Genomic DNA, 22,241 nt, shown 5'->3' with positions numbered 1-22,241 from the left:
GCCTCACCTGCAGCATCGCCGTCCTTTCCGGCGGGCTTCAAATCTGGGGAGGGGGCGTTGGTGCTGTGTTGCTCCTATTACTCAGGAAGACGCCAGACACTGACCTTCAAGTTGACAGGAGTCTGGCTGAGGTTGTCCCTCAGGGAGGACACGGGCAAGGTCCAAAGCTTCGGATGTAAAGGGCTAAGCGTGACGTGGTGATGTCCCTGTGCCTTCCCCTCAAGTTTAACACAAATATCCGTGTAAGCCTTGGGGGAAACCAGCCGGGGGACAGCCTGGAGAAGGAGGACAGTCTGGAGGTGGGGAGGGGAGCTGTAGCCGTGGCCTACGAGGGCCCGGGCCTGGATGCACCAGCAGCCTCTGGGGACCGCCTCCCGGACAGTCGTTCCAGCTCCCAGCGGCTCGGAGCCGGGCAGCGGGCTCTCTAGCTCCTGGCTGGACGATGAGCGAGGAGGCGGGAGGCCGAGGCAAGTGTGAGGCAGAAAGGGCCTGGGCTCTGCCCTCACGACCGCCCATCGCTCCTGCAGGCCTGACCTGCGGCGCACCGTGTCTCGGGCCTCGCCTGGCCACCCGTGAACAGTTGGACAAGGCTGTCCCGGCCGAGGCGGGCAGCTGTGGCATGTGTGCGGGGACTGGGGCTGCTGCTCGGAGGCCACGGGGCGGGAGGCCCGGCTGGGGCGGCGCCACGTCCACGGCCCGGCCCTGCGCCCGGGGCGCAGCGCCCGCTCAGTTCTAGAGGCCGTGTTGGGGGTGGCCTGGCGCCGTCCCACATGGGTGTGCAGAGCCCCCCAGAGCCTGCGGGTGGAGGCCAGGAGGACGTGTCGGGCCCGGGATGGGGGAGACAGAGCCGAGGGGGGCAACGCGCTGGGGCGTCAGCCTGCTCAGCATGCCACCACTGCTACTAACAGGGACCCTGGTTCCAGTCCCCTCAGAGGAGGGGACCCAGGCCAGGCTCTTCTCCACTCTGGCCTCGGCCTGCTCGCCTCAGTCACTGCCCGGCTCCGAAACGCGGGGCTCCCACCTCTGCAGCAAGGCCTGCCTGTCACGGAGGCGCGGCTGGGTGGCGGGGACAGAACAGGCCGTGCAGGCTCCACGGGCACGTCCAGAACCCTCGTGGGCACCGGGTGTACCGACTGGCCTCAGGAGGCGGCCGCCTCTCCTCAGTGGGGGACCGAAAGCTCGTCTGACCGAGGCACTGATCAGAGCCCCTCTTGCCAGCTCGCTCCCCAGCCGGAGCCAACTAGGATATGGGGCTCCAAGGGCGTCTGCAGCTGGGATTGGGCTCCCAGTGCCGCAGGTGACCTACGAGAGAACGCGGCCCGGCGTCAGGGATGCGCACTGGGCAAGAACGGGCACGCCCCGAGCTGAGCCCTGGCTGTGGGTTTGCCGTTTGCCTGCAGGCGGCACAGCCTGCCCCGTGTGAGGTCATGTTTATGGCCCCCGTGGCAATGAAAGAGGCTGACAGGTACATGTGGCTGCAGATGAGGCCCTACAGGTGGGGACCAGGGAAGAGAAGATGCCGGCAACCTTTCCTGTGGCTCCCGTGATCCTCGGGCATTGCGGGACGTGTGCGGTTTTCCACGGGCCGGCCTGATTTCTCCCCAGAGGTCTGTTCCTCTTCCTGAAGCACTTTGCTGCCATGAAGCGTCCACCAGGGGGTGGCAGACAATTGTGGCAAAGACTTGGACCCACACTTGATTTACTGCAACCGCACCACTCCCCACGCGGCCCATCGAGACAGGCTTCAAAGCATGAAAACCTAAGATGTGTTTGATCCCACCTATTAGCCAGGCCTTTTCCGCTGATGCATGTTTATGGTGTCAAAGGTTTGTGGTTTATGGTCTCGGTGGCGTCTTTTACTCTTCAAAGTCCTAAGCCTCCCAGCAGCAGGGGAGGGGTCCTTCCGTCCGTGGCCTCAGCAGACATGTTTCATCCTCTGTGTGGCAGAAGAGCAAACGTCAGGCATCTCTTAGGACTCGGCTCTGCTTTGGGATATTTTTAAAACAAAATAGATATTCACTGAAGGACATTTGGGGATCCGTCTCTACTTCATGAGGTTATCAAGAGAAAGTAGAATATGTGAAGCACTTTGCACATTGTCTTAGGTAGTAAGTAACATAGGATGGCTCTTCTATTACGATGGAGCTTTTATTTGAATACGGATATGGCTGATACTTTGAGAATTTGTCAACTGTAAAACTTTACATTATCCATCACACATTGCTACATAAAGACCCATTGCTGCCCTAGTCCAGCAGAGACAGATGAACATGGCATGAATATGCATATAAATGTAATATGTTGTAGTAAGTAAAGATTTCTACAAGGTACTAAGAGAGATGGTAATTGGGCATGTGTGGAAATTAAGGAACGCAGGGTAAGTCACATGTCAAAGTCAGCTGTCTCCAAATTGACTGAGGCTTCAGGGCAGAGGGTGGTTAAAGACTGCATCGTGCCCTTGAATAGAGTAGCAGGTCACCCACCTACAAAGCATGGAGGGACTCTCTTCAGAGGTCACCTAGACCCTGGATTCAAAATAAAAATGTGAAGACAGGTAATTCAGCAGTCTGAAAAATCCTTATCAATGGGAAACATTTTCTATACCTATGTGTATGTATGGACACACATGTACATTTCATATATTTGAAAGCGTATTTATATATCATGTATCTTCTCTTATACACATTATATTCCTGATAATAAAGTCACATCGATACTTGGTGATTACAGTTCAAACTGGTGAGCACCAGGAAGAGCAGGTTCTGTCTCTACCACTTACTCCCTCCACCTGTGAGATCTTAATCAAGTTGCCATACTTCCTTCTGTTTGATGGTCGTTTCTGCAGCTGGAAAGTGAACCAGCTGTGCTTGATGCCCCTCTACTTCTTTTCCCTCAACTCTTCAGGTTTCCCAACTGTATCACGGCATTGAGCTATTATAAACTGATTTTATATGTCACTACCAGTCTTAACCTACAGTGCCGAAATTATTTACCAGATAAAAAGAGCATTCTTTTAGCAATGCAAGGGGAATCATCTGGTTTCCTATGCACTTCTCGGAGTTACTAGCTGCTGCCTTGTTAAAACTCTCATTCTTTTTAATGTGTCTTTGGAGGCTACTATAAACGCTCTGTTTTTCAACACAATTCATCCCAAGTAATTTCCTTTGGGAAGAATAAAAGGAGCAGACAGAAGTAACAAATTTTAGCTCTTTATTATAAGCAGATGCAACTGCAAACAAATATTTCCATTAATTATTTGGTATCATAGTACCAGGTAACATTAACTGATTACATCCATTTAAATATGGCAGAGGAATTTTCAATTATTTGCAGATTGTTACAGTTTACTGATTCCATTCATACTTGGACTAGCGATCAAAGAAAAGTGGTAACTTACTTAACTAGTGATCAGGATACAATATGGAATCACCTTCAGATAATATTGCTTAAACAAAATAACCTATGCCTAGATTTAACATTTTTCAATTTGGTAAAATTTAAGGATACAAAAACAACAAAGAATAGTATCACATAGTGTCCATTGTAAACCCAATCCATAATGACACGCCTCAGTGTTGTCCTATTTCTTCTGATTTTGTTTCTTGGTTGTGCTTTATTGTCCTGAACACCAATAATTCCTAGATGATGCTTCCAAAGCATGACTTCCATATCACTTATTAAATATTTATTGCATATACCATTTACTTTTAAAAGGAATTTGTTGGCTTCAGGCTGTAAAGTTAAAACATAACTGCTTTAGAGAATCTTCAACTTTTAAACATTGAATCTGATAATGCAATTAATCTAATCATAAAATGTCTAGCTTCCATTTTTATCTATTGAATAAACAAACCCTGTTGAGTGCCTAATATGAGCTGGGAATTATGGTCGGGTCTCAGGATAGAAAAGTCCAGTAGAAATATAATGCCAGACATCTATGTAATTTTTAATTTTCCAGTAGCCACATTAGAAAACGTGAAATTTTATTTTATTTTTTTAAAGATTTTATTTATTTATTTGACAGAGACACAGCGAGAGAGGGAACACAAGCAGGGGGAGTGAGAGAGGGAGAAGCAGGCTTCCCGCAGAGCAGGGAGCCTGATACGGGGCTTGATCCTAGGACCCTGGGATCGTGACCTGAGCCGAAGGCAGACGCTTAACGACTGAGCCACCCAGGCGCCCCAAAGGTGAAATTTTAATACATTTTATTGAACACCATATATCCAATGTTATTACAATATGTAATCAATATAAGTATTAATGAACTACATTTTTTTAAAGTAATTAAAAAACAATCTGGTATGCATTTTGCCCTTACAGCACGGCTCACATGTCGAGGGCTCTGGGAGACATGGGACTATGGTCACCACCTGGGAAAGAGTAGGTGTGGAGGTGGGGTGTGACCCCCACGTTGTCAGAGGGGGACTGGGAAACTGTGTCCGGGCCTGTCGGGGCCTGGGATTTAAGGGGCCGTGGTGCGGGGGGTGGGGGGGGGGAGGGCGAAGAGAGAGGAAGCTGCTGGAGGCAGGAGGGAGAAACCAGCAAGTAGACTGGCCGGAGGAGACAGGTGGAAGGTGGCCCATGCATCAGGCGCAGTGGGCTGGGAGGCCGCCCAGGTATGAGGCAATGACAGACGGGAAGATGGAAAGTCTCCGGCACCTGGACTCCGGCCGTGGAAGTGACCCACTGTCACAGATTTGGGACCTGGCTGCCTACATCTCCAGGTCTCCTGACTCTCAGACTACCATTTTTGTGCACTGCCTTGAAGCCAAGTCCAGTTTGGGCCTGTTGCTGCTTTAGGTTTTATCAGAGCTTGAGTCAGTGATAAAATAGATGGGGAAACAAAGCGACACGCTAGGGAAAGTCAGAAAACCAGCAGACAACCAGAGTGGGCGCGGGACAACCAGAGCCAGGAATTACGGGACACATAGACACACGGAGGGATGCTCTGTACGGGATTTACTTCTGATCTAAAATCCCTTTTTTGTCTCAACTTCTAGAAAAAGAGAGAGGAGAGGAAATACAGAGACAAAAGCCTGAAGATATTGGCACATATGAACAGAGGGAAACAGTGTTTGGGCTTGATGTTGTAAATACACTTGATTTCATTTCAGTGTCAAGGTTGTGTTTGTCCCCTGCCAGCGTGGAGAAACATACCCCAAACCTGCCCCCAAACGGTAGTAGCTCTAGCCTACGGCAGAACGCGCTTGTGGACGTCTGCACCGACAAGGTAGCTGGCGGGGTTCCGATGAGCGCAACAGCGTCTGCCACTGTGGCCTCCCCACTGCCGGCAGTTCCGGGAACCGGGCCGCTGCCTTCCCCCGGGCACAGGCGGCCGGAGCGCGCTCGGAGCAGCGGGCACGACCCCAGGTGCCGCACGCGGGTCGTTTCAGTTCGGCCTCACGCGGCCCGCCGACGCAGGCAACGCTGCCCTCATCTGTATTTTGTAATTTTTGCATCCGAGACTGCGGACTGGGCCAAGTCCGCTCAGCTAGCGGGCGGCAGGAGAGGGACTCGGAGCCCAGGGGCCCGACGCCGGGATCCTTCACAAACCAGAGCAGTAAGCGATCAAACGAATTCTACATACGCGATTCTTGTTTCCGCCGCCTGGACAACAGAAGGCCGCGACTGCAAGAGACACACGGGCTGTGCGACCATCAGCGTGGTCAGTGGTGCGACCGAAGCGCCCCCGTCGTCGGGCTCACCTCGATCAGAGCAACTGTGTTTACTCGTCCTGAGTCGCCTCCTAGAAAGCAGCAGCCGACAGCGGACCGCGTCGCGAGCGGCTCTCGTCCGCATGCGTCCCTCGGGCATCGTGCCAGAAGTGGGGGGGGGGGACGGCGGGGGTGACAGGCCCGGTGCGTGCGTAGAACCAGCCCCTCCTCCACTCCCCGCCCGGCTCTTCAGCACGCTTCCCGGGCGCCCCGCGCGCGGCTGCGGAGAGCACCGTGCCGGCCCCGGCCCCGGCCCCGGCCCCGGCCCCGGCCCCGGCCCCGCTCGCAGGGCTGGCGCCGCGCGGCGCCGTGCAGGCTGTGCTTTCGCGCCCGGGGCGGCATGGAAGCCCGGACGCCCGCAGAAGGGACGAGGGCGCTGCTGCCAGCGACTCCGCCGGACTTCTGCTGGGAGGTCGGACTTCAGCTAGCGCCATTCGGAATAAAACCAAATCAGCCAAAGCAAACCCCCTCCCTCCCCAGCCCCCAGGTGTTTCACAGACGGACTTGCTCCCGTGGCCCCCTCACGGCCGCCGCACTGTGACTCCGCGGATTCTGCTTTAGGTATGGTTCTCTTCGATGGATACTTAACTCGAACGTGCTCCTCCTTCTAAACTAGGCTCTTCCTTCATCCCTGTTTCCATTATACAGACAAGAAATGACCTCCCAGAGTGGTCCCCGGCCTGCCCCATTCTGGCCGGTGACAAACACTGGGACGGGGTGTTGATGAGAAGAGCCCATCTCCTCTGCCATCTTTCCAGAGACCTTCCACAGGGTGGGGCACGGGAGAGAAAAGACGGAAGGTGCTCACGGACAAGCGAAAACTGGTGAGATGTCCGGAAATCATTCAGAAAGTGACCTGGGACCCAAGCAGACAGTAACTCAAGTACGCAAGGACAGGACGCTGAACGGCTGTGAACACGTTCAGTAATAAATACTGCTTACAAGCGGGTGTTTGAATCCCAAAATGCACCAGGCAATAACAGACAATTACTTATTCACACGTCCTAGAGAGGAAGGAGAGCTGAAGTGATTCAGGAAGAATTAGGATAATCTCTCACATTTATATTCAACTCTATATAAAAATGCATTTTTACAACTATCATGTCCTCTGACTCTCACTAAACTCTGTGAGGCAAAGAAGTGGTCTCCTTATTTTATTGATAAAGGAGGGCTCAAACAGGGACGTAGTGTGCTTACGGACCATTGATGGTTTGGGGCTTCCCACGGTAAGTGAACTTCAGCGGGATCATTTCAAGTACGACTGTGGTCTGTGCCACCACAAGGAAAGACCTTTGAATCTGCCATTCCACATCACCCTTTGCCGATGTGGGGACTCCGTGCTACCAACATGAGGGACAGACACCCCCTCAGCCCTCAAGCCCACCATGGAGTCAGTTTGGAGACCCTGACATTTTCTCATGAGAGATGGAGCATCTTTCCTTTTGTAATTCTTTGTTGTTTTAGATTTTAAACAAAACATCTTTAAGTGACTACGATTACAGTTATGACCATCTACTTTTAAAGGCACTGAGGTAGTAGGAAATACTGCGTTACATCTTTGTTAAGCAGAAAAGAATGGGCACATGTTTTTCTCCTAGAAGTATTAGTGTGACTTGGTACTGTATTCAAACACGCGGAGTCTCCGTTTCCTCCTCTGTAAAACTGGGAGCAAGAGAAGTTGAAGACAAAGACTTGCTCAGCACCTGCCACACTCCGTGTGCGACAGCCAGCGCTTTGATAACTTAGTGAGTCACCAACAACCCTTGGAGGTAAATACAGCTATCATCTGTAATGTCCAGGTGAGAACACTTAAACAGAAACATTAAAGAACTTGTCCAAAGTGGAATACCAAGTGGTAGCACCAGGACTCACTACCTGGCGGTCGGCCCGCAGCTGTTAAGTCTCCAGGCTGAGCGACACTGCGGCCCGGGGTCCACGTGTGAGGAGATGGGACACCACGCTGAGGAGGTTAGCACACTGCCTGGCACACAGTAGGCACCCAACCAACCTTAGCAAGTATCAGAAAAAAACATAACCATAAAATAATGTATCCTGTAGCTATTAGTTGGCAATAAAACATACACATATATAAAACATACATACCCGTTATCACAAATATGTGAAATAACCATCACCCAGTAGATATTTTGTCACCATGTATCCCCAAGTAAATTTTGAGATTTGTATTTTCCTTTTTTTTTTTTTTTGCTGGATTAATGAAGCACCAATAAACTCAAAATAAATCAGAATTTATTCTGAACATACCATAAGGAGACAAGACAGTCAAATATTCTTTCCTCCTGAACAAAGAACATCAGTGGCATCTTTTTTTTTTTTTTAAGGTGCAACGATTTATAAAAATGAAGATAAAATTAGCAGAATAGGCCTTTCTTACATATTCACATATAAAATCATGAACCACTAATAATTTGGATGGAATAACTGACCATCAATAAACATTTACTGAGAGTTTGTTCAACAGATCATATTTTTTTTAATACAGAAATAACTGAGCTTTCTATTTGGAGACGCTTTCTGAAAAATAACTCCCCCCCCCCCCCCCGCTCGGGGTAAGGTATTTATCTGATCTCATGCATGACTACACTGAGAATAACTCCCCAGTTGGTAAAAGTAACGGATTTACTTTCTTGTCCACAAATTGGAGAAGGTGTCAAATGAAATCTTGGGGATAATGTTGAGTCATAACTACTCTAAACTGATATAAGTCAGTAATTGTATATCTAGTTCTTCAAAATATCTGAGTGAACTTTTAAATTCAATTACATGGATATTTTACCCATATAATATCAAATACCTGAATGTTTCCAAATTACCAGTTTGACTAAGTACTAATTTTCATTCTAAGGTTTGACTGTTAGGTTAAATTAGTCTGTGTATAATGCCAAAATACTAAATGGTAACATAACATTCCAAGTTAGCCAATCTTTAAAAGTATGTGTAACTCATAATAAAAAACAAGTCTAGGGGCGCCTAGGTGGCTCAGTTGTTAAGCATCTGCCTTCAGCTCGGGTCATGGGATTGAGCCCATCGGGCTCCCTGCTCCGCAGGAAGCTTACTTCTCCCTCTCCCACTCCCCCTGCTTGTGTTCCCTCTCTCGCTGTGTCTCTCTCTGTCAAATAAATAAATAAAATCTTAAAACAAAAACAAAAACGAAACAAAAAAACTAGTCTAACTCCTCCCTCTCCCCTCCAAAAATCCTACTTACAAAGATATGTAACTTACTACAAGGTGGTATCTGGAATATCTGCCAAGACAATCTTTTCTTCAATCTAATACATTAAGAACAAATACTATTGTGGTTAAAATGTACTATGCACTTCCAGTTGTACACATGAAATATCACTATGACAGACATTTCTGTCTTCTTAAATGTGAGTCTGATAGGTATCTGGCAGTTACTTCGTGTCTCTACCTGATGGGCAAATTTTGTATATACTGTATTTTCATAATGGTCCATCTATTTAAAAGATCACTTTATTGACACAGATCTAATCAGTGAATGTAATAATAAACCACGTAACATTACAAAGGAAAAATAAAGCTTACGTCATCTGGATATAAAGGAAAATTGATTATCACTATACAGGAAACAAAATCACATGGAAATGGAAGACATGAAAGAAATCATTAGTATGTACGATGCAGGGATGTGTCAGATTGGTACTTTACTTACCGACCTGGCTAATCTTAGGCACTGGACAAGGCTCAGTGAGGTACCCTAATGATCACAGAACTGTCAAGCAACTAATACTCGCTATATACATTGTATAAGATACATAGATGAGTTTATATAATAAAACTAATATATTGCCTCACAATTTTGAGTATTGCAATGTATTTTTAAAAACTTGCTCAATATTTGAGAAAAAAATATTATAATTTTATAAGTTCAGAATGTAGGACTAGCCATAAAGCCTATTCAATGTAACTGAAGACCGTCGGGGAATTTCTGGGTCGCAAAGTGTTAAATAGCACAGACATTAGAGACAGTGAAAGATTTTATTTTTTCTTTTACTTTCATCCAAACACACCCTTTTCTGGAAAACATAAAAGCATGCACTTTGATGGCATTCTTATAAAGAAAAACTAAGTAATAACTAAGCTGCAAATCAATAATAACACAAACAAAGGCTTAAATGATATGTGAAAAGATTTACAGGTAGATACAAGGCTCTTAATTTTAGAAAATAATAATTCAAATCATATCAACGCATGTTAAAAAGAAGCTTCTAATTTTCCAAATATTTTGATACAAAATTTTTAAACTAACAAATATATCTTATAGAACTTCTGTGAGAATATAAGTATGTTCATAAGAAACATGATGTTCAAAGTGATCTTATGCCGTTCACTGTGACTTCTTAAAATCAGTTATAATCAACATAATTCCAATGGTACTACTTCTTAAAATTTAAATTTAGAGCATATCCATGATATTCAAGGTAAGTAGCCAACTTACATTTACTTTGATCTAATTAGAAAAAGTTTCTAACTTTAGGGTTGTTAAAAAAAGTATTAACAAAGACATGGGATTGATTTAACCTTCACTTTACAAGAAAGAGAAAACGACGATTTGGCATGAGAACACTTTTCAGAAGTGTGACCTACACCGCCGTGCACAGTTAGGCTGACCGTGTCCTGTGGGGATGTGCGCCCACATACGCTAATGTACATGGACAACTCACACTACCCAGCTGTGCAAACGTGCTGTCTGACATGGCCTGCTCTCTGCGTCTGGAGAACCGGTTAGACAAAATTTCCCTTCTTTATTATTTTCATTTTGTTCATCATGATTCAGCTGGTGTGTTTCATCGGGGGCATGGGTACAATTTTACAACCAAAATCCATTAGGCAGAAATGTTATCTTAAAGGGCTGGTAGGCAATCAAGTTGAAGTTGTAACATAAAAATAGAGCAGATCCAAAAAGGTCATCCTCTTGCACAGGATAAATTTATTATTTCATGACTGCAAACTGAATTGTGTGATTTGGTTCCGGAAACACAGCTCTTGTTTTGAGGTGATATGGATTAATTGTGTAGCCCCATTAAAACCAACGAGAACTAAACAAATTCATTCAGTCCTGATGGATTAAATCTCCCTGGCTTGTGGAAGGTGAACTTGACATGAGACAAACGCAAAACGCCTTTGCCGCAGCTAGCGAGGCTGGCTCACAAGAGCTTAAACGAACAACTTTGCAGCAGGACAAACCCTGGCCGGCTACAGTTCTTCCCTGTGCACGTACGGTACCAGGCACCGAGCAGCACACTGCCAGTAAGCCAAAGGAAAAGAATCCAAACCCAGTGGAAATCGACCGTGATGACATAAAAAAAAAAATGACTTCTGAATTAAATGTTGTGCTAAACTCAATAGTAACAGGCAAAGGCACATGCTAGTAAATCTAGTCAGACGTTTGAAGGCTCCCATCACCTCAAATTATCTGTGGACTCAGGTCCAATAAAGGTTCACACTGATTATTTTGATATAAAAAATAATAGCAAACCTGAAGGTTTTCAAGTAATTATGGCACAGATGCTGGGAAGTACTAAGAGCTTAGCATAACTCTTCAAAAAGCCGGGCAATGTAAAGTTCTACTATAATGAATCAGGGTCACAATTCTAACTTAAACTTAATTCTCATACTTTATACATTATTCTTTTGTATACAATACAGGGTGTGCAAATTAAGCTGTTTCAATAAATATTAGAAATGTTAATTACTTTGCAAATATAAAGTAAAATCGGCTAATAATGCAATACAATAAAAGCATGCGCTAACCAGAGCTTTCTCCCCAGGGACAATTTCTTGCCCTTTTCCTTGGTATGCCTCTTGACACTTAAATACAATTTCTTTCACTCCCTTGGAGACATTAAGCAAAAAGCAAAATATTACATAGCTCCAAGATACTAAATACTTTAGTGATAAAGGTTGGACTAGTCAAGTTGTAAAAAATTAAAAATAACAAATACAGTGAAATATACTGCAAGTTAATGTTCATGAACGCAGCCATCTGAATTACAAAACAATAACAAATTATACAATCCTAAGAGTCTTCTGAAGATGACATTAGTTCATAGGAAATGCCAAGTGTAGCATAAACTGTTTAGTTTTTCCCTTTCCAGCAGCTTCTGTTCTAAAGTTGTAAAACCATGTATGTTTGCCCAAGACCAACTGCATATCGGCTTTAATCAGAAATTCTATTTTATCCAATGTTCAATCAACAAGGCTTTATTTACACTTCTGACTAAAATCAGGAGACAATTTGACGTAAGGTGTGGCTGCCAACACTGAACCACGGAGCACGTCCCACTGCCTGCAGACAGCTACCTGCTCAAGCTTTTATACTAACCCACAAGCAGCCAATTAAGGTTCCATAAATCCACGTTCTTACATAGAGTTTCCTTCCAGCCTCGGTCATAAGCATACCAGCAGTCAAACCACTTAAGATCAATAATGATGGTAAAGTCTTCTTGAGACTTAATTTAGAATTAACACTTTCCCCAGGAAATTTGTTTCTTCTTTCTGGATCCAGTGAATCATAAAACTCTATAAGCAACCTATGGCCAGAATGGAAAAAAAAAAAATTAAAGTTTCAGGTTTAGTCATTTAATAGTCTAATTTAATAAATAGCTCTGGATGCCTATTACATGCTGGAAAAGCTATAAGGTCCTTGGGAAAAAAAAGATCAATGAGGAAATACCTAGAGACTTGATTTAATTGGAGTTTCTAGACTTTAAAAATATCTTTATATGCTCATGATTAGTGTAGATGAATTGTATTATATGTAATTTTTTTAAAAGATGGTTTTAAGTAGTTTCGTGGGAAGATTTTTTTTAAGCTTCAGATTTTTAATAATTCTGCAACAACCAGACTCGCTCACACATCGGTAATGACCCATCTCACTTCGTCTCCATCCTCCCCATCTTTACTCCTTCTTCCTACAGCTCCCATCCCATTGGAAGTCAAAGAGAAGATCAGCAGTTCTTATAACATATACGGAGTTTCCCCCCAAAAGCCCTCATTCACATGGGATTATAAAAATAGGTACAAAAATGAAAAAAATAGCATAGTCAATTCATTTTCCCATCTTATTTAAAAACTGTAAAGTTCTTTTTTTTTTTTTTTAAAGATTTTATTTATTTATTTGAGAGAGAGAGAATGAGAGAGAGCACATGAGAGGGGGGAGGGTCGAGGGAGAAGCAGACTCCCTGCCGAGCAGGGAGCCTGATGCAGGACTCGATCCAGGGACTCCAGGATCATGACCTGAGCCGAAGGCAGTCGCTTAACCAACTGAGCCACCCAGGCGCCCAAAAAAATGTAAAGTTCTAACAGCAGGACAGACTGAGCATAAAACTCTCAAACACAAGTACAAAGCAGAAAATCCTTCCATTACCTTAACACATTCCCTAGCGATAAGCACTGTTTTAAAAGGTCCAGACTCGTTCTAAGTATGTATTAGCACCCTATAACACGAAATACATTGGATGTTAAGCATATTGTTCAGGCATTTTTTTCTTTTCTGAGAACTGATTCATGTATTTTACTTTTGAAATTTCTTCCATAGCCCAAGTGTGTGGCAGTGAATGGTTGGTGAAATAAATTATGTCATGTACAACTGATGGTCAGTGAAATACGGAAATGTAACTACTTGTCTATAAATTTCAGAGTCTCATTTTCATTGCAGCACACTTCTAATAATTTTCACTTTTTAAAGTTAACTCAAAAGAGTTAATGAGGAAATAATTTTATTGTAATACAACAAAGAAAGGAACAGAGCAGTCTGCTGAGAAGCGTATCAGGGAATAAAACACAGGTAAAATTTCTGAACACAAACCTAATTTTGGAAGTCTTACTTTTGAGTCTGTAAAAACGCCACTGGTTTTAGTAAACAATGTGGTTTTAGTAAACAATGTGGTTTTAGTAAACAATGCATCCTATAATTAATGGATCTATTTTTTTTCAAAAAGAAGATAAAAAGTAGAGATGTTTAAAACATATCTTTCAAGAAACAGGACATGCATCAGAAAGGATAAAACTCTCATTGACAGCAAACAAACAGTAAATAATATACCCTGAAGTTTTCATCCAAGAGAATTCAGTTTCTAAGTATCATATCAAAACCTGACATCCACTTTTTATCTTCCTAAAAAGAGAAGAAAATTCTAAATTTTTTTCCTTTAGAAAACTGTATGAAATCAAAGGGGTCCTGTTACCCGCTATGGAGGGCACTTGCTCCCCCGGGTTCGCCCGTCAGTAAGTGGCACTTCACATTCCCTCCCTCAGTTCGACCTCACTAAGCTGTGCCTCCCCCGGGAGGTATCTAAATACACCTGTAACTTACTGACAGGCACCGCTCAGCAAGGGTCAACACTGTTGTTTGCTCTGAAGTGATGTGATTAGCACGGATGAGCACAAGGTCAATCCCAGAAACTGTTTAGGCCCCAAAATACTAACAGCAAAAGACATTTTGGTCAGAACGTCACCTGCCCCTTCTTCTTCCAACAAACATACCCATGTCCTTTCCACACGTACATCAGACACAATGCTCTATCCCACAGCTTCGCTTTCTGGGCATCGTGGGCATGCCAGCTAGTTCTCAAACACACCACCTCTTTGTCTGACCTGGGAATGCACACCTGGGGCATCTCACAGTGGAAAGCTGGTGGGGGGGAGGTGTTTTCTGATTTTACATCCCACCACAGAGTGCCTAGGAAATATTGTGAATGAAAACAGGGAGGCCTCCTATAACAAGTTCTTTCACAGACAATGTAACAGTAAGGTTTAAAACATGAACAGACTGGACCTGAGTTTACAAAAAAGCATTACATTAGTTTCAAATTGTTTATTTACTACAGTGAAATGTAGCTGAACCCAAGTTTTTGAAGTAGGAGAACTGCTGTTACTCACTTATCTTTAATTTCAAAACGCTCATGAAGCCATCTTCTCATAAATGCTTGTTCTTCTGGGACATCTTTTTTGTCTATACGATCAATGTGAATATGAATTTTTGGACATTCTTTGCAGAGGAATTCTAACAAGAAATAAAAAAAATTTCATTTTTTGTTATTTTACAACTCACGGTTATATAAAACAACTGAAAACGAGGTAAAAAATATTTTTAAATGATGAAAAAGCAGATTCTTCAGCAAAAAAGAAAAAAGTTAAAATAAGAATTCTACACTGATGGTTTTAGGTTTTGTTTTTTTTTCTTTTTTTAAAGATTTTATTTATTTATTTGACAGAGAGAGAGATAGTGAGAGCAGGAACACAAGCAGGGGGAGTGGGAGAGGGAGAAGCAGGCTTCCTGCCGAGCAGGGAGCCCGATGTGGGACTCGATCCCAGGACCCTGGGATCATGACCTGAGCCGAAGGCAGACGCTTAACGACTGAGCCACCCAGGCGCCCGGTTTTAGGTTTCAAGCTGAAGTAGAAGAGTGTGTTATAACGTCCCAGTCTACCATAATTACCTGAAGTCACTAAGCTAAATGGATAGTACCAAATGTTACTTTTCATAAAATAACCTACAATTCCACAGGCGACCCAGGAGTAGAAGCTGGACTCCACTGCAAGTCCACACCCACCCTCTGAAGGGTGCCCAAATGCCAGCCACCCTCAGGCTCACGAATTACCTGCAGGAGACCAGTCCGCTGTTTCCAAGCATATTGCTCATCACACACTGTCACTTCTGTTCCCACGAGGCCATGAGTCCCCGAAGGGCGCAGATGAAGTCTGTCTGGTTCACTCTGCCAGAGCCCTGGGAGCATGAAGCACTTAAACCCCTGAATCCCTAGTGCCTTGGCTGGGCACATCAGCTTGTCACGGAGTGTCACACACCCAGCACAGACGTGGGAAAGAGAGCTCCACTCCTCTAGGACTTGCTATTGGTTTCTACTCACTGGTACTCCCAGCTCTCCTGGCCTTCGCCGTATTTTCACATATCATATTTGGTTTAGGAACCAAAATTCTTTCCGTGGAATAGCTATGAGCTTGTAAGTGACTACAGTTCCTAAGACAGGCTAATTGGAACAAAGCAGGCAGTCCTCTTTCAGCCTGGGTTGCACAAGCAATGAGGCCAGGATTTATTCCAAGACAAGAAAGAACTCTGAGCTGGGAAATTCCCCTTCTTGTGGATGGCTTTTGGTGAAAAGGTGAGATTATGAACAGATTTAAATTCCCTGGAGAACAAGATGTTCCTAAGAGATTTAAGAGGACACTATGTTCCCTAGGTGGATGCAAGGAGGAGGCTGAGACCTGTCATCTCAAGTTGAAATGTGTTCAAAGACCGCGTTCCAAGAACACGCTCTGGTGGTTGAAGGAAGTTTCAGCTTCAAGAAATCTCTAGTCTTTGGACTCTGCACACGTTTGTTTTTTGTTAGGTATTCTCTACAATTATTCTTCTTTACCACTGGTGTCAAGCCTTAATAACACGCGGCATTTCCGTCATCAAAATTATCTTGCCGTTATATACTTTCAGGAGGGAACTGGCTTTGATGATAAAGGCACAAAAAGCACAGGGGGAAGACTGGACTCTTCAGAATTTTTGTCTTAGTTTTCTCAAGTTCTGTTGTCGGTTACGGAACCGAGGAACTGCAGAAGAAGGATTTTAGCGGCAGAACCATGCAGAGGTTCAGAGCACGGACAGTGAGTCAGGCAGCCTGGGTATCCATCCCTGATCAGCCCCGGGCAGACGGACTCGCTCTCGGTGCCTGCCCCCCAGTCTGCAAGGCAGAGATGGGGGGCAGCGCCGGCCTGACAGGGGCGCAGCGAGGGGTCCGGACTTCGAGCTCCGAGGGCAGCAACAGCACACCGTATGCCCTACGGGTCGGCGATTCCAACTTTTTGGCCTCATGTAACTTCTCATCTCACCCTCTCATTTCTATTTCTGATCCATAAAAATGCAGATCCCAACACCAGTTCTCCTACTTTCATCTAATTATCTACATCCCCTGCTCAACATCGCCGTAATTAAACAGTAAGCCAGCTGATGCTGCAGGGACACGCACAGACACAGGCTGTGAGGAGGTAAAAGTGAGCAGACTTGAACTTGTAACCGCGGTGCCTGGGAAGTGACGGCAGTGTGTTTCATGAGACATCAGCTGAGGAGGGAAGAGGCACGGACACTGAGAAGGACTCCCAAATTCATATGGGAGTAAAATTTACATGGTACCCTGGTGTTTACAACACAGTTTTGTGTACATTATTTCATCCAACCTCCAGGAGTCCCTGTAGGCAAGTGCTACTACCCTTGTAGGGCTTGGAGAGGACCAAGAGCCAGCGTGGACGGCAGTTGAGCCCCATCCGCCCAGTCTCTGGGGTGAGGACCCAAATGAAAACCATGAGAGAATCATCACATAAACACTAAATGACTTTCAGGAGACAAGAAAGAAGTGACATAAAGGGGGACGCCTGGGTGGCTCAGTCGGTTAGGCGTCTGCCTTCGGCTTGGGTCATGGTCCCGGGGTCCTGGGATCAAGTCCCGCATCGGGTTCCCTGCTCAGCGGGGAGTCTGCTTCTCCCTTTGCCCCTCCCCCTGCTCGTGCTCTCTCTCTTTCTCAAATAAATAAATAAAATTAAAAAAAAAGAAGTGACATAAAGGTTTTCCTCAATACTTAATAAAGCTTCGTGTATCTATACTTGTAAAAACTATGTTCATTGGAGCTTATTTCCTACTGCATGAATAAAAATTTTCCCATAATATTTAGAAATATACAGAAAAAGTATTCTAATTAAGGTATAATATTTTTAAAAATATCTATTTATTTGAGAGAGAGAGGGAGGGAGGGAGGGAGAGCATGAGCGGGGGCTCAGCAGGGAGCCCCATGTGGGGCTCGATTCCAGGACCCGCCACCCAGGTGCCCCGAGGTATAATTTTTTTCTAATTAGAACTTCCCCAGTAGAGCCCTAGAGTGTGTATATGCCAGGGTAATAGGAGTCTTTCAAGTATTCATACTTGTCACAGGACCAGTCTCTGGAGAAACTAAGTTCCATTTGCTCTGTGCCTGGGGAGCAGGCGAGATGGAGACAGGAGAGAAGAGCAGAGAACGTGCATGTGCTGAACTGGGACAACCTCCACCCTGGCACCTCACCCGGCTCCCACATGCTGCCTTATAACCCGCCCCCTTTCCCTCTGGGAGGAAAAAGATGAAATAAATCCAGGAGTAGAAAACTGGGTAGATAAACCATTGTACAGTCACAGCAATGGATGTTATGTAGCATTTTTAAAACATTACAGAAGTGTATATACTGACGTATAAAGATGTTTATGATTAAAGGCAGGATATAAAAGAAAACAATATATACAAATGACCTCACCTAAAAATATCCAAAGGCACAAACATATTCCAACACAATGACATTATAAAAAGGAAGATTTTGAGGAAAATATCCAAATTGTTAAATGCATCTGGACAGGTGAGCCTATGGAGTTTTCTTCCTTCTTTTGGGTTACCTGTAATTTTCCCCTCCAAATAAGTTTTCTTTTCATATAAGAAAATATTAAACAGGAAAAAGTAACCTAGCACCATATTAAATGGTTAAACAGAACATCAAATGTTATCCTTAACTTCACAATTTATTACGGTATACCACCCACTGTAGAAACGGAATTTAAATAAGTCTATAATCAGGCTGTCCTGTCTCTCCTCTGCCCAATGGACATCGTCCAGAGAAGACAAAGACCCTGATGACAAGACCAGATGAACCACAAAGTGCATGCCCAGGTGGGCTCTGATCACTATTCACCTTATAATGAAAGACACCACGAAATAGGAAGCACAAGGGACACTACCTGCTGCCGAGCTCTCTAACATGAGGCCGCATTAAGGCCCAAACGTAAGACTCGTGATCACAAGAGTTCAAGAGTTCATTCACACACCCCCCCGCCCCCTGCAGCTTCTGCCCCCACCTGCAGCCGATCCATGCTAGCAGCCTAGAGTGAGCTGAGGCCCTGCATGGTCAACAATCATCCCAGGTGACTCGAGGGAACTGTGATACTCCTACAACGCTCTGAGAAGACAGGCCTGCGGCATATAAATGCACAATCTAGCAACTATGGAAATGTTTTTTAATTGGGCTATCAAATATGAGTATTGAATGATAGTCCACTCTGTATGGAGATAATATTTAATACTAATCACACTCAACCACCAAGTACTTACGATACTCTAAGTTATGGAATTTTATACCTAACTCAACTTACATCATAAATTTAAAGTGCATCTTAATATACACCAGATTAAAGTAGAGCAGAATAGCAATCAATTTATATAATAACGAGAGTGGGGATTCTCAAGCTACAGGTCCCGGCCTCACGATTAAAATCAACTTGTAAATACCAAAAACCAGTTGTCGCCTCTCGTGTGCACAGTATACTGGTGAAATCTCTCAGCAGCGGTGATGTACATGCATTTGTGGAGCTGGCAGACCCCGCCAGGGCGGCTTCCACGGAGGCTGTACAGCACTGCACCCCTAACAGCAAAGTACGGACGTGACTTTTGTACTTGAATTTCACCCACGGGCCTGTTACCAAACCCGAAACTGGGATTTTTGCCAATCTGATAGTAAAACATGATATCTTGCTAAAAATTTTAATTTGCATTTTTCTTATTATGAGTGAGATGGAGCATTTTTTTCTGTGAGCTACTACTGAGTTATTGATCATCTTCTCATCAATTTGTAGAAGCACTTTATATGTCAAGGAAATCCGGCTTTTTTTTCTGTGATCTAAGTTGCAAATATCTTCCCAGTTTGTCTTCGGTCTTTTGATTTTACTCTGGTGTATTTTTCCTTGTGGAAACATTCACCCTTAATTGATTGAAATGACAGATTTATTTTCCACATGGCTTCTGGGTGTGATAGTTAGAAAAGCCAACCTTCTCCAAGAGAGACAGTTTGTAAGGACAACACAAAGCCACTGTCAGCTAATGTGTATGCAGTAGAGAAAGCAGAGCAGTGGGGCGGGCGGGGCTGGGTTGGAATCTAGACAATGCAAGTCTAAAATGGTTTTCTTCCTCAAGGCTTCTCACCCTGTTGCCGGAAGGTAAAGAATTACCATATGCTGAGCGCTAACCTTGTGGCTTAAGCACTTAGTACCACCAGGAGTGCCAAAGCAAGAGAAAGCAAATGAGCTAGGGAAGAGGAATGTTGTGGGAACAGCAAAGCTGGGGGAGGGCAACAGAGGGGAGGGGTTTCACCTGGAAAGGAGGCCTGGCCTACACACAGCCTTCCATTCCAGAAGGCAAGGGAGTGAAAGAGAGGGACAGCTAGGATACGGAGTCCTCAGAGGGCAGGCTTAAGAGGGTGGGACTTGGCCTGTGAGCACTGCCGAAGCCAGGAGCTCTTATGACCAGGACGTGGCATAATGAAAGCATTTTGCAAAGGTAATTATGGGAATTATATCTGTTTCTCATAAACAATTAAAACATGTTCAATAAATCTCATTTTTTAAACAACGATAAACTAGTGATAATACTGTTGAACAACCAAATGCATGTGTTTTCAAATGTAAAAATAGGTCAATGACTTCTTTGATGGTTAAAAAAAAGGAAGAAAAAATATTAACACATTGCCTTTTTTGATAACAAGGGAAGGATTTCTAGAGTAAGAATGTAGACTTAATTTTGCACACATGATACACAAACAATTAAGAAAAGTGGTTACCTCTGGGCAGGGAAAGTTGGACCCCGAGGGGAGGGGGACGTGGTGGAAAACAAGCCATTTCACTGTACACTTTATAGAGTTGTGGTTTTTAAACTGTTTGATGTATAATATATTCCAAAAAATTCCATTTAAAGTGAAAAAAATCTTCAGCTTCCAACGTGACAACTGCTCTGTGTCAAAGGCAATTGTGAGAGTAATCAGTCTTACTACTTCAGATTTGTTTTTCTTTTTAAAGATTTTTATTTATTTGACAGAGAGAGACACAGCGAGAGAGGGAACATAAGCAGGGGGAGTGGGAGAGGGAGAAGCAGGCTTCCCGCAGGGCAGGGAGCCCGACGCGGGGCTTGATCCCAGGACACTGGGATCATAACCTGAGCAGAAGGCAGATGCTTAACGACTGAGCTACCCAGGTGCCCCACTACTTCAGATTTGTATTTCCAGCCACTATGACTGGTTTTCACCCCATTCACCCCCCCATTAGTGCTTCATCCCTTGGTCCTCTCTCCCAACTTCCTGCTCCGGGGAGGTACTCTGTCTGTCTTCTGGACAATATTCTGAACACCAGCATTCAAGAGGTCCCACTGACACACACACTCTGACAGGCCTGGTATTTCGACCTTCAACAGCCACCGATGTGACATAAAAAGCTCATGTTCTACCTCTCAATCACAGCTCGAATGGACATTTCAGAAAGGTGATGGCACTTCCTTGTTGGTCTAATCCCGTATTTAAATTTCTCTATCCGTCAAGAGTGTCTCTGGTCATGTTTAACTAAAATATTCTGCTCACTTAAAATTCTATTTTTTCTTGTTATATCTGACATACGCAGAGGCAATAGCTAAAAAGTCTTTATAGGGGCGCCTGGGTGGCTCAGTCAGTTAAGCGTCCGGCTCTTGATCTCAGCTCAGGTCTCAATCTCAGGGTCGTGGGTTCAGGCCCTTTGTTGGGCTCCACGCTGGGCATGGAACAAAACAAAACAAAACAAAAACCCAGCACAGGTTTGAAAAAACAAAGAGTCGTATTTAACTGTTTCTTCTTGCCAAAGATACTAAATTTCACAAGTATTATATAAAAGTCCATATAAAGGTGAATGCTGGCCATCAGTATACCTCAGTACCACTAGGTTAGCGCTCTCCTCCACATTCCCTTCCTTTGATTTATGTAGCCTTCCAATCTTATGTGTGAAGTCTGGGTAGAAAGAAGCTGAGTTAATGATTATTGGGCAAGTCCAAAGGACTAATATGGCAACAAGGAAGTACCAAAATTAGCAGGACTCATGAAATTCAAACGGTTATGGATTAATAAAAAAATACCTGGAAAATAGATAAAGTATCTACCTAGAAAATATATCAAGTAAATGTTATGAAGTACACGTACCCATTAAAGAGAATAATTACACACTCACAAATATATGACATAATTGAAAATATAAACTCACCAGCCATGGACGGTGCTTCTTTCCGCTGCCCTTTATCATCAATAGTCCCTTCAAAAGCCACTGTCACATCGTAAATTGCATCTAAATAATTCTTCATAGAATCAAAAGCAACATGAGTTGCCTTTATTCTTGGTGTCAGCACATGTTTTAATACTGCAAAGCCTAAAAGAGAAGTTGATTCAGTGTGGCCATAAGTTAATTACAAAACACCTCAGCACAATATAATATCCAAATTGTCTTTAAATTTCCAGGAATAGACCAGAATATATTAAAGCCATAATCTCATATATACAGACAGGGCTTGAGGTTTAGAAAGCACTCTTTTTTTTTAATTTTTTTTTTATTTTTTATTTATTTTTTATTCTTATGTTAATCCCCATATATTACATCATTAGTTTTAGATGAAGTGTTCCA

General features: G+C 44.1%; 1 protein-coding gene and 1 long non-coding RNA gene across 3 annotated transcripts in view; one reads left to right on the top strand and one right to left on the bottom strand.

The window, feature by feature from the left end:
* The first annotated feature begins 6,101 nt into the window (after window positions 1-6,101).
* Window positions 6,102-22,241, top strand: part of LOC145717611 (uncharacterized) — an 18,537-nt gene continuing 2,397 nt past the window's right edge. The window contains exon 1 of the long non-coding RNA XR_014140950.1: window positions 6,102-7,705. This is a non-coding gene — a long non-coding RNA (uncharacterized LOC145717611). The remainder of the gene's footprint in view (window positions 7,706-22,241) is intronic.
* The window catches only part of AGPAT5 (1-acylglycerol-3-phosphate O-acyltransferase 5), a 61,643-nt gene continuing 49,122 nt past the window's right edge, over window positions 9,721-22,241 (bottom strand). Inside the window, exons 6-9 of one of the 2 annotated variants that reach the window (XR_014140948.1) lie at window positions 21,828-21,989; window positions 20,390-20,559; window positions 14,640-14,763; window positions 9,721-12,289 (exon numbers count right to left, since the gene is read on the bottom strand). Coding sequence is in view for 1 of the 2 variants with exons in the window: in XM_081807080.1 (XP_081663206.1) it covers window positions 12,064-12,289; window positions 14,640-14,763; window positions 21,828-21,989 (512 nt within the window). In the remaining variant the exon portion in view is untranslated. The remainder of the gene's footprint in view (window positions 12,290-14,639; window positions 14,764-20,389; window positions 20,560-21,827; window positions 21,990-22,241) is intronic. The other variant, XM_081807080.1, reaches the window with a different exon arrangement.

The sequence above is a fragment of the Leptonychotes weddellii genome, chromosome 2 (genome assembly GCF_054177405.1).
Source record: "Leptonychotes weddellii isolate Sample4059 chromosome 2, ASM5417740v2, whole genome shotgun sequence".
NCBI lineage: Eukaryota > Metazoa > Chordata > Mammalia > Carnivora > Phocidae > Leptonychotes > Leptonychotes weddellii.
This window is presented reverse-complemented; position numbering and strand designations above follow the sequence as displayed.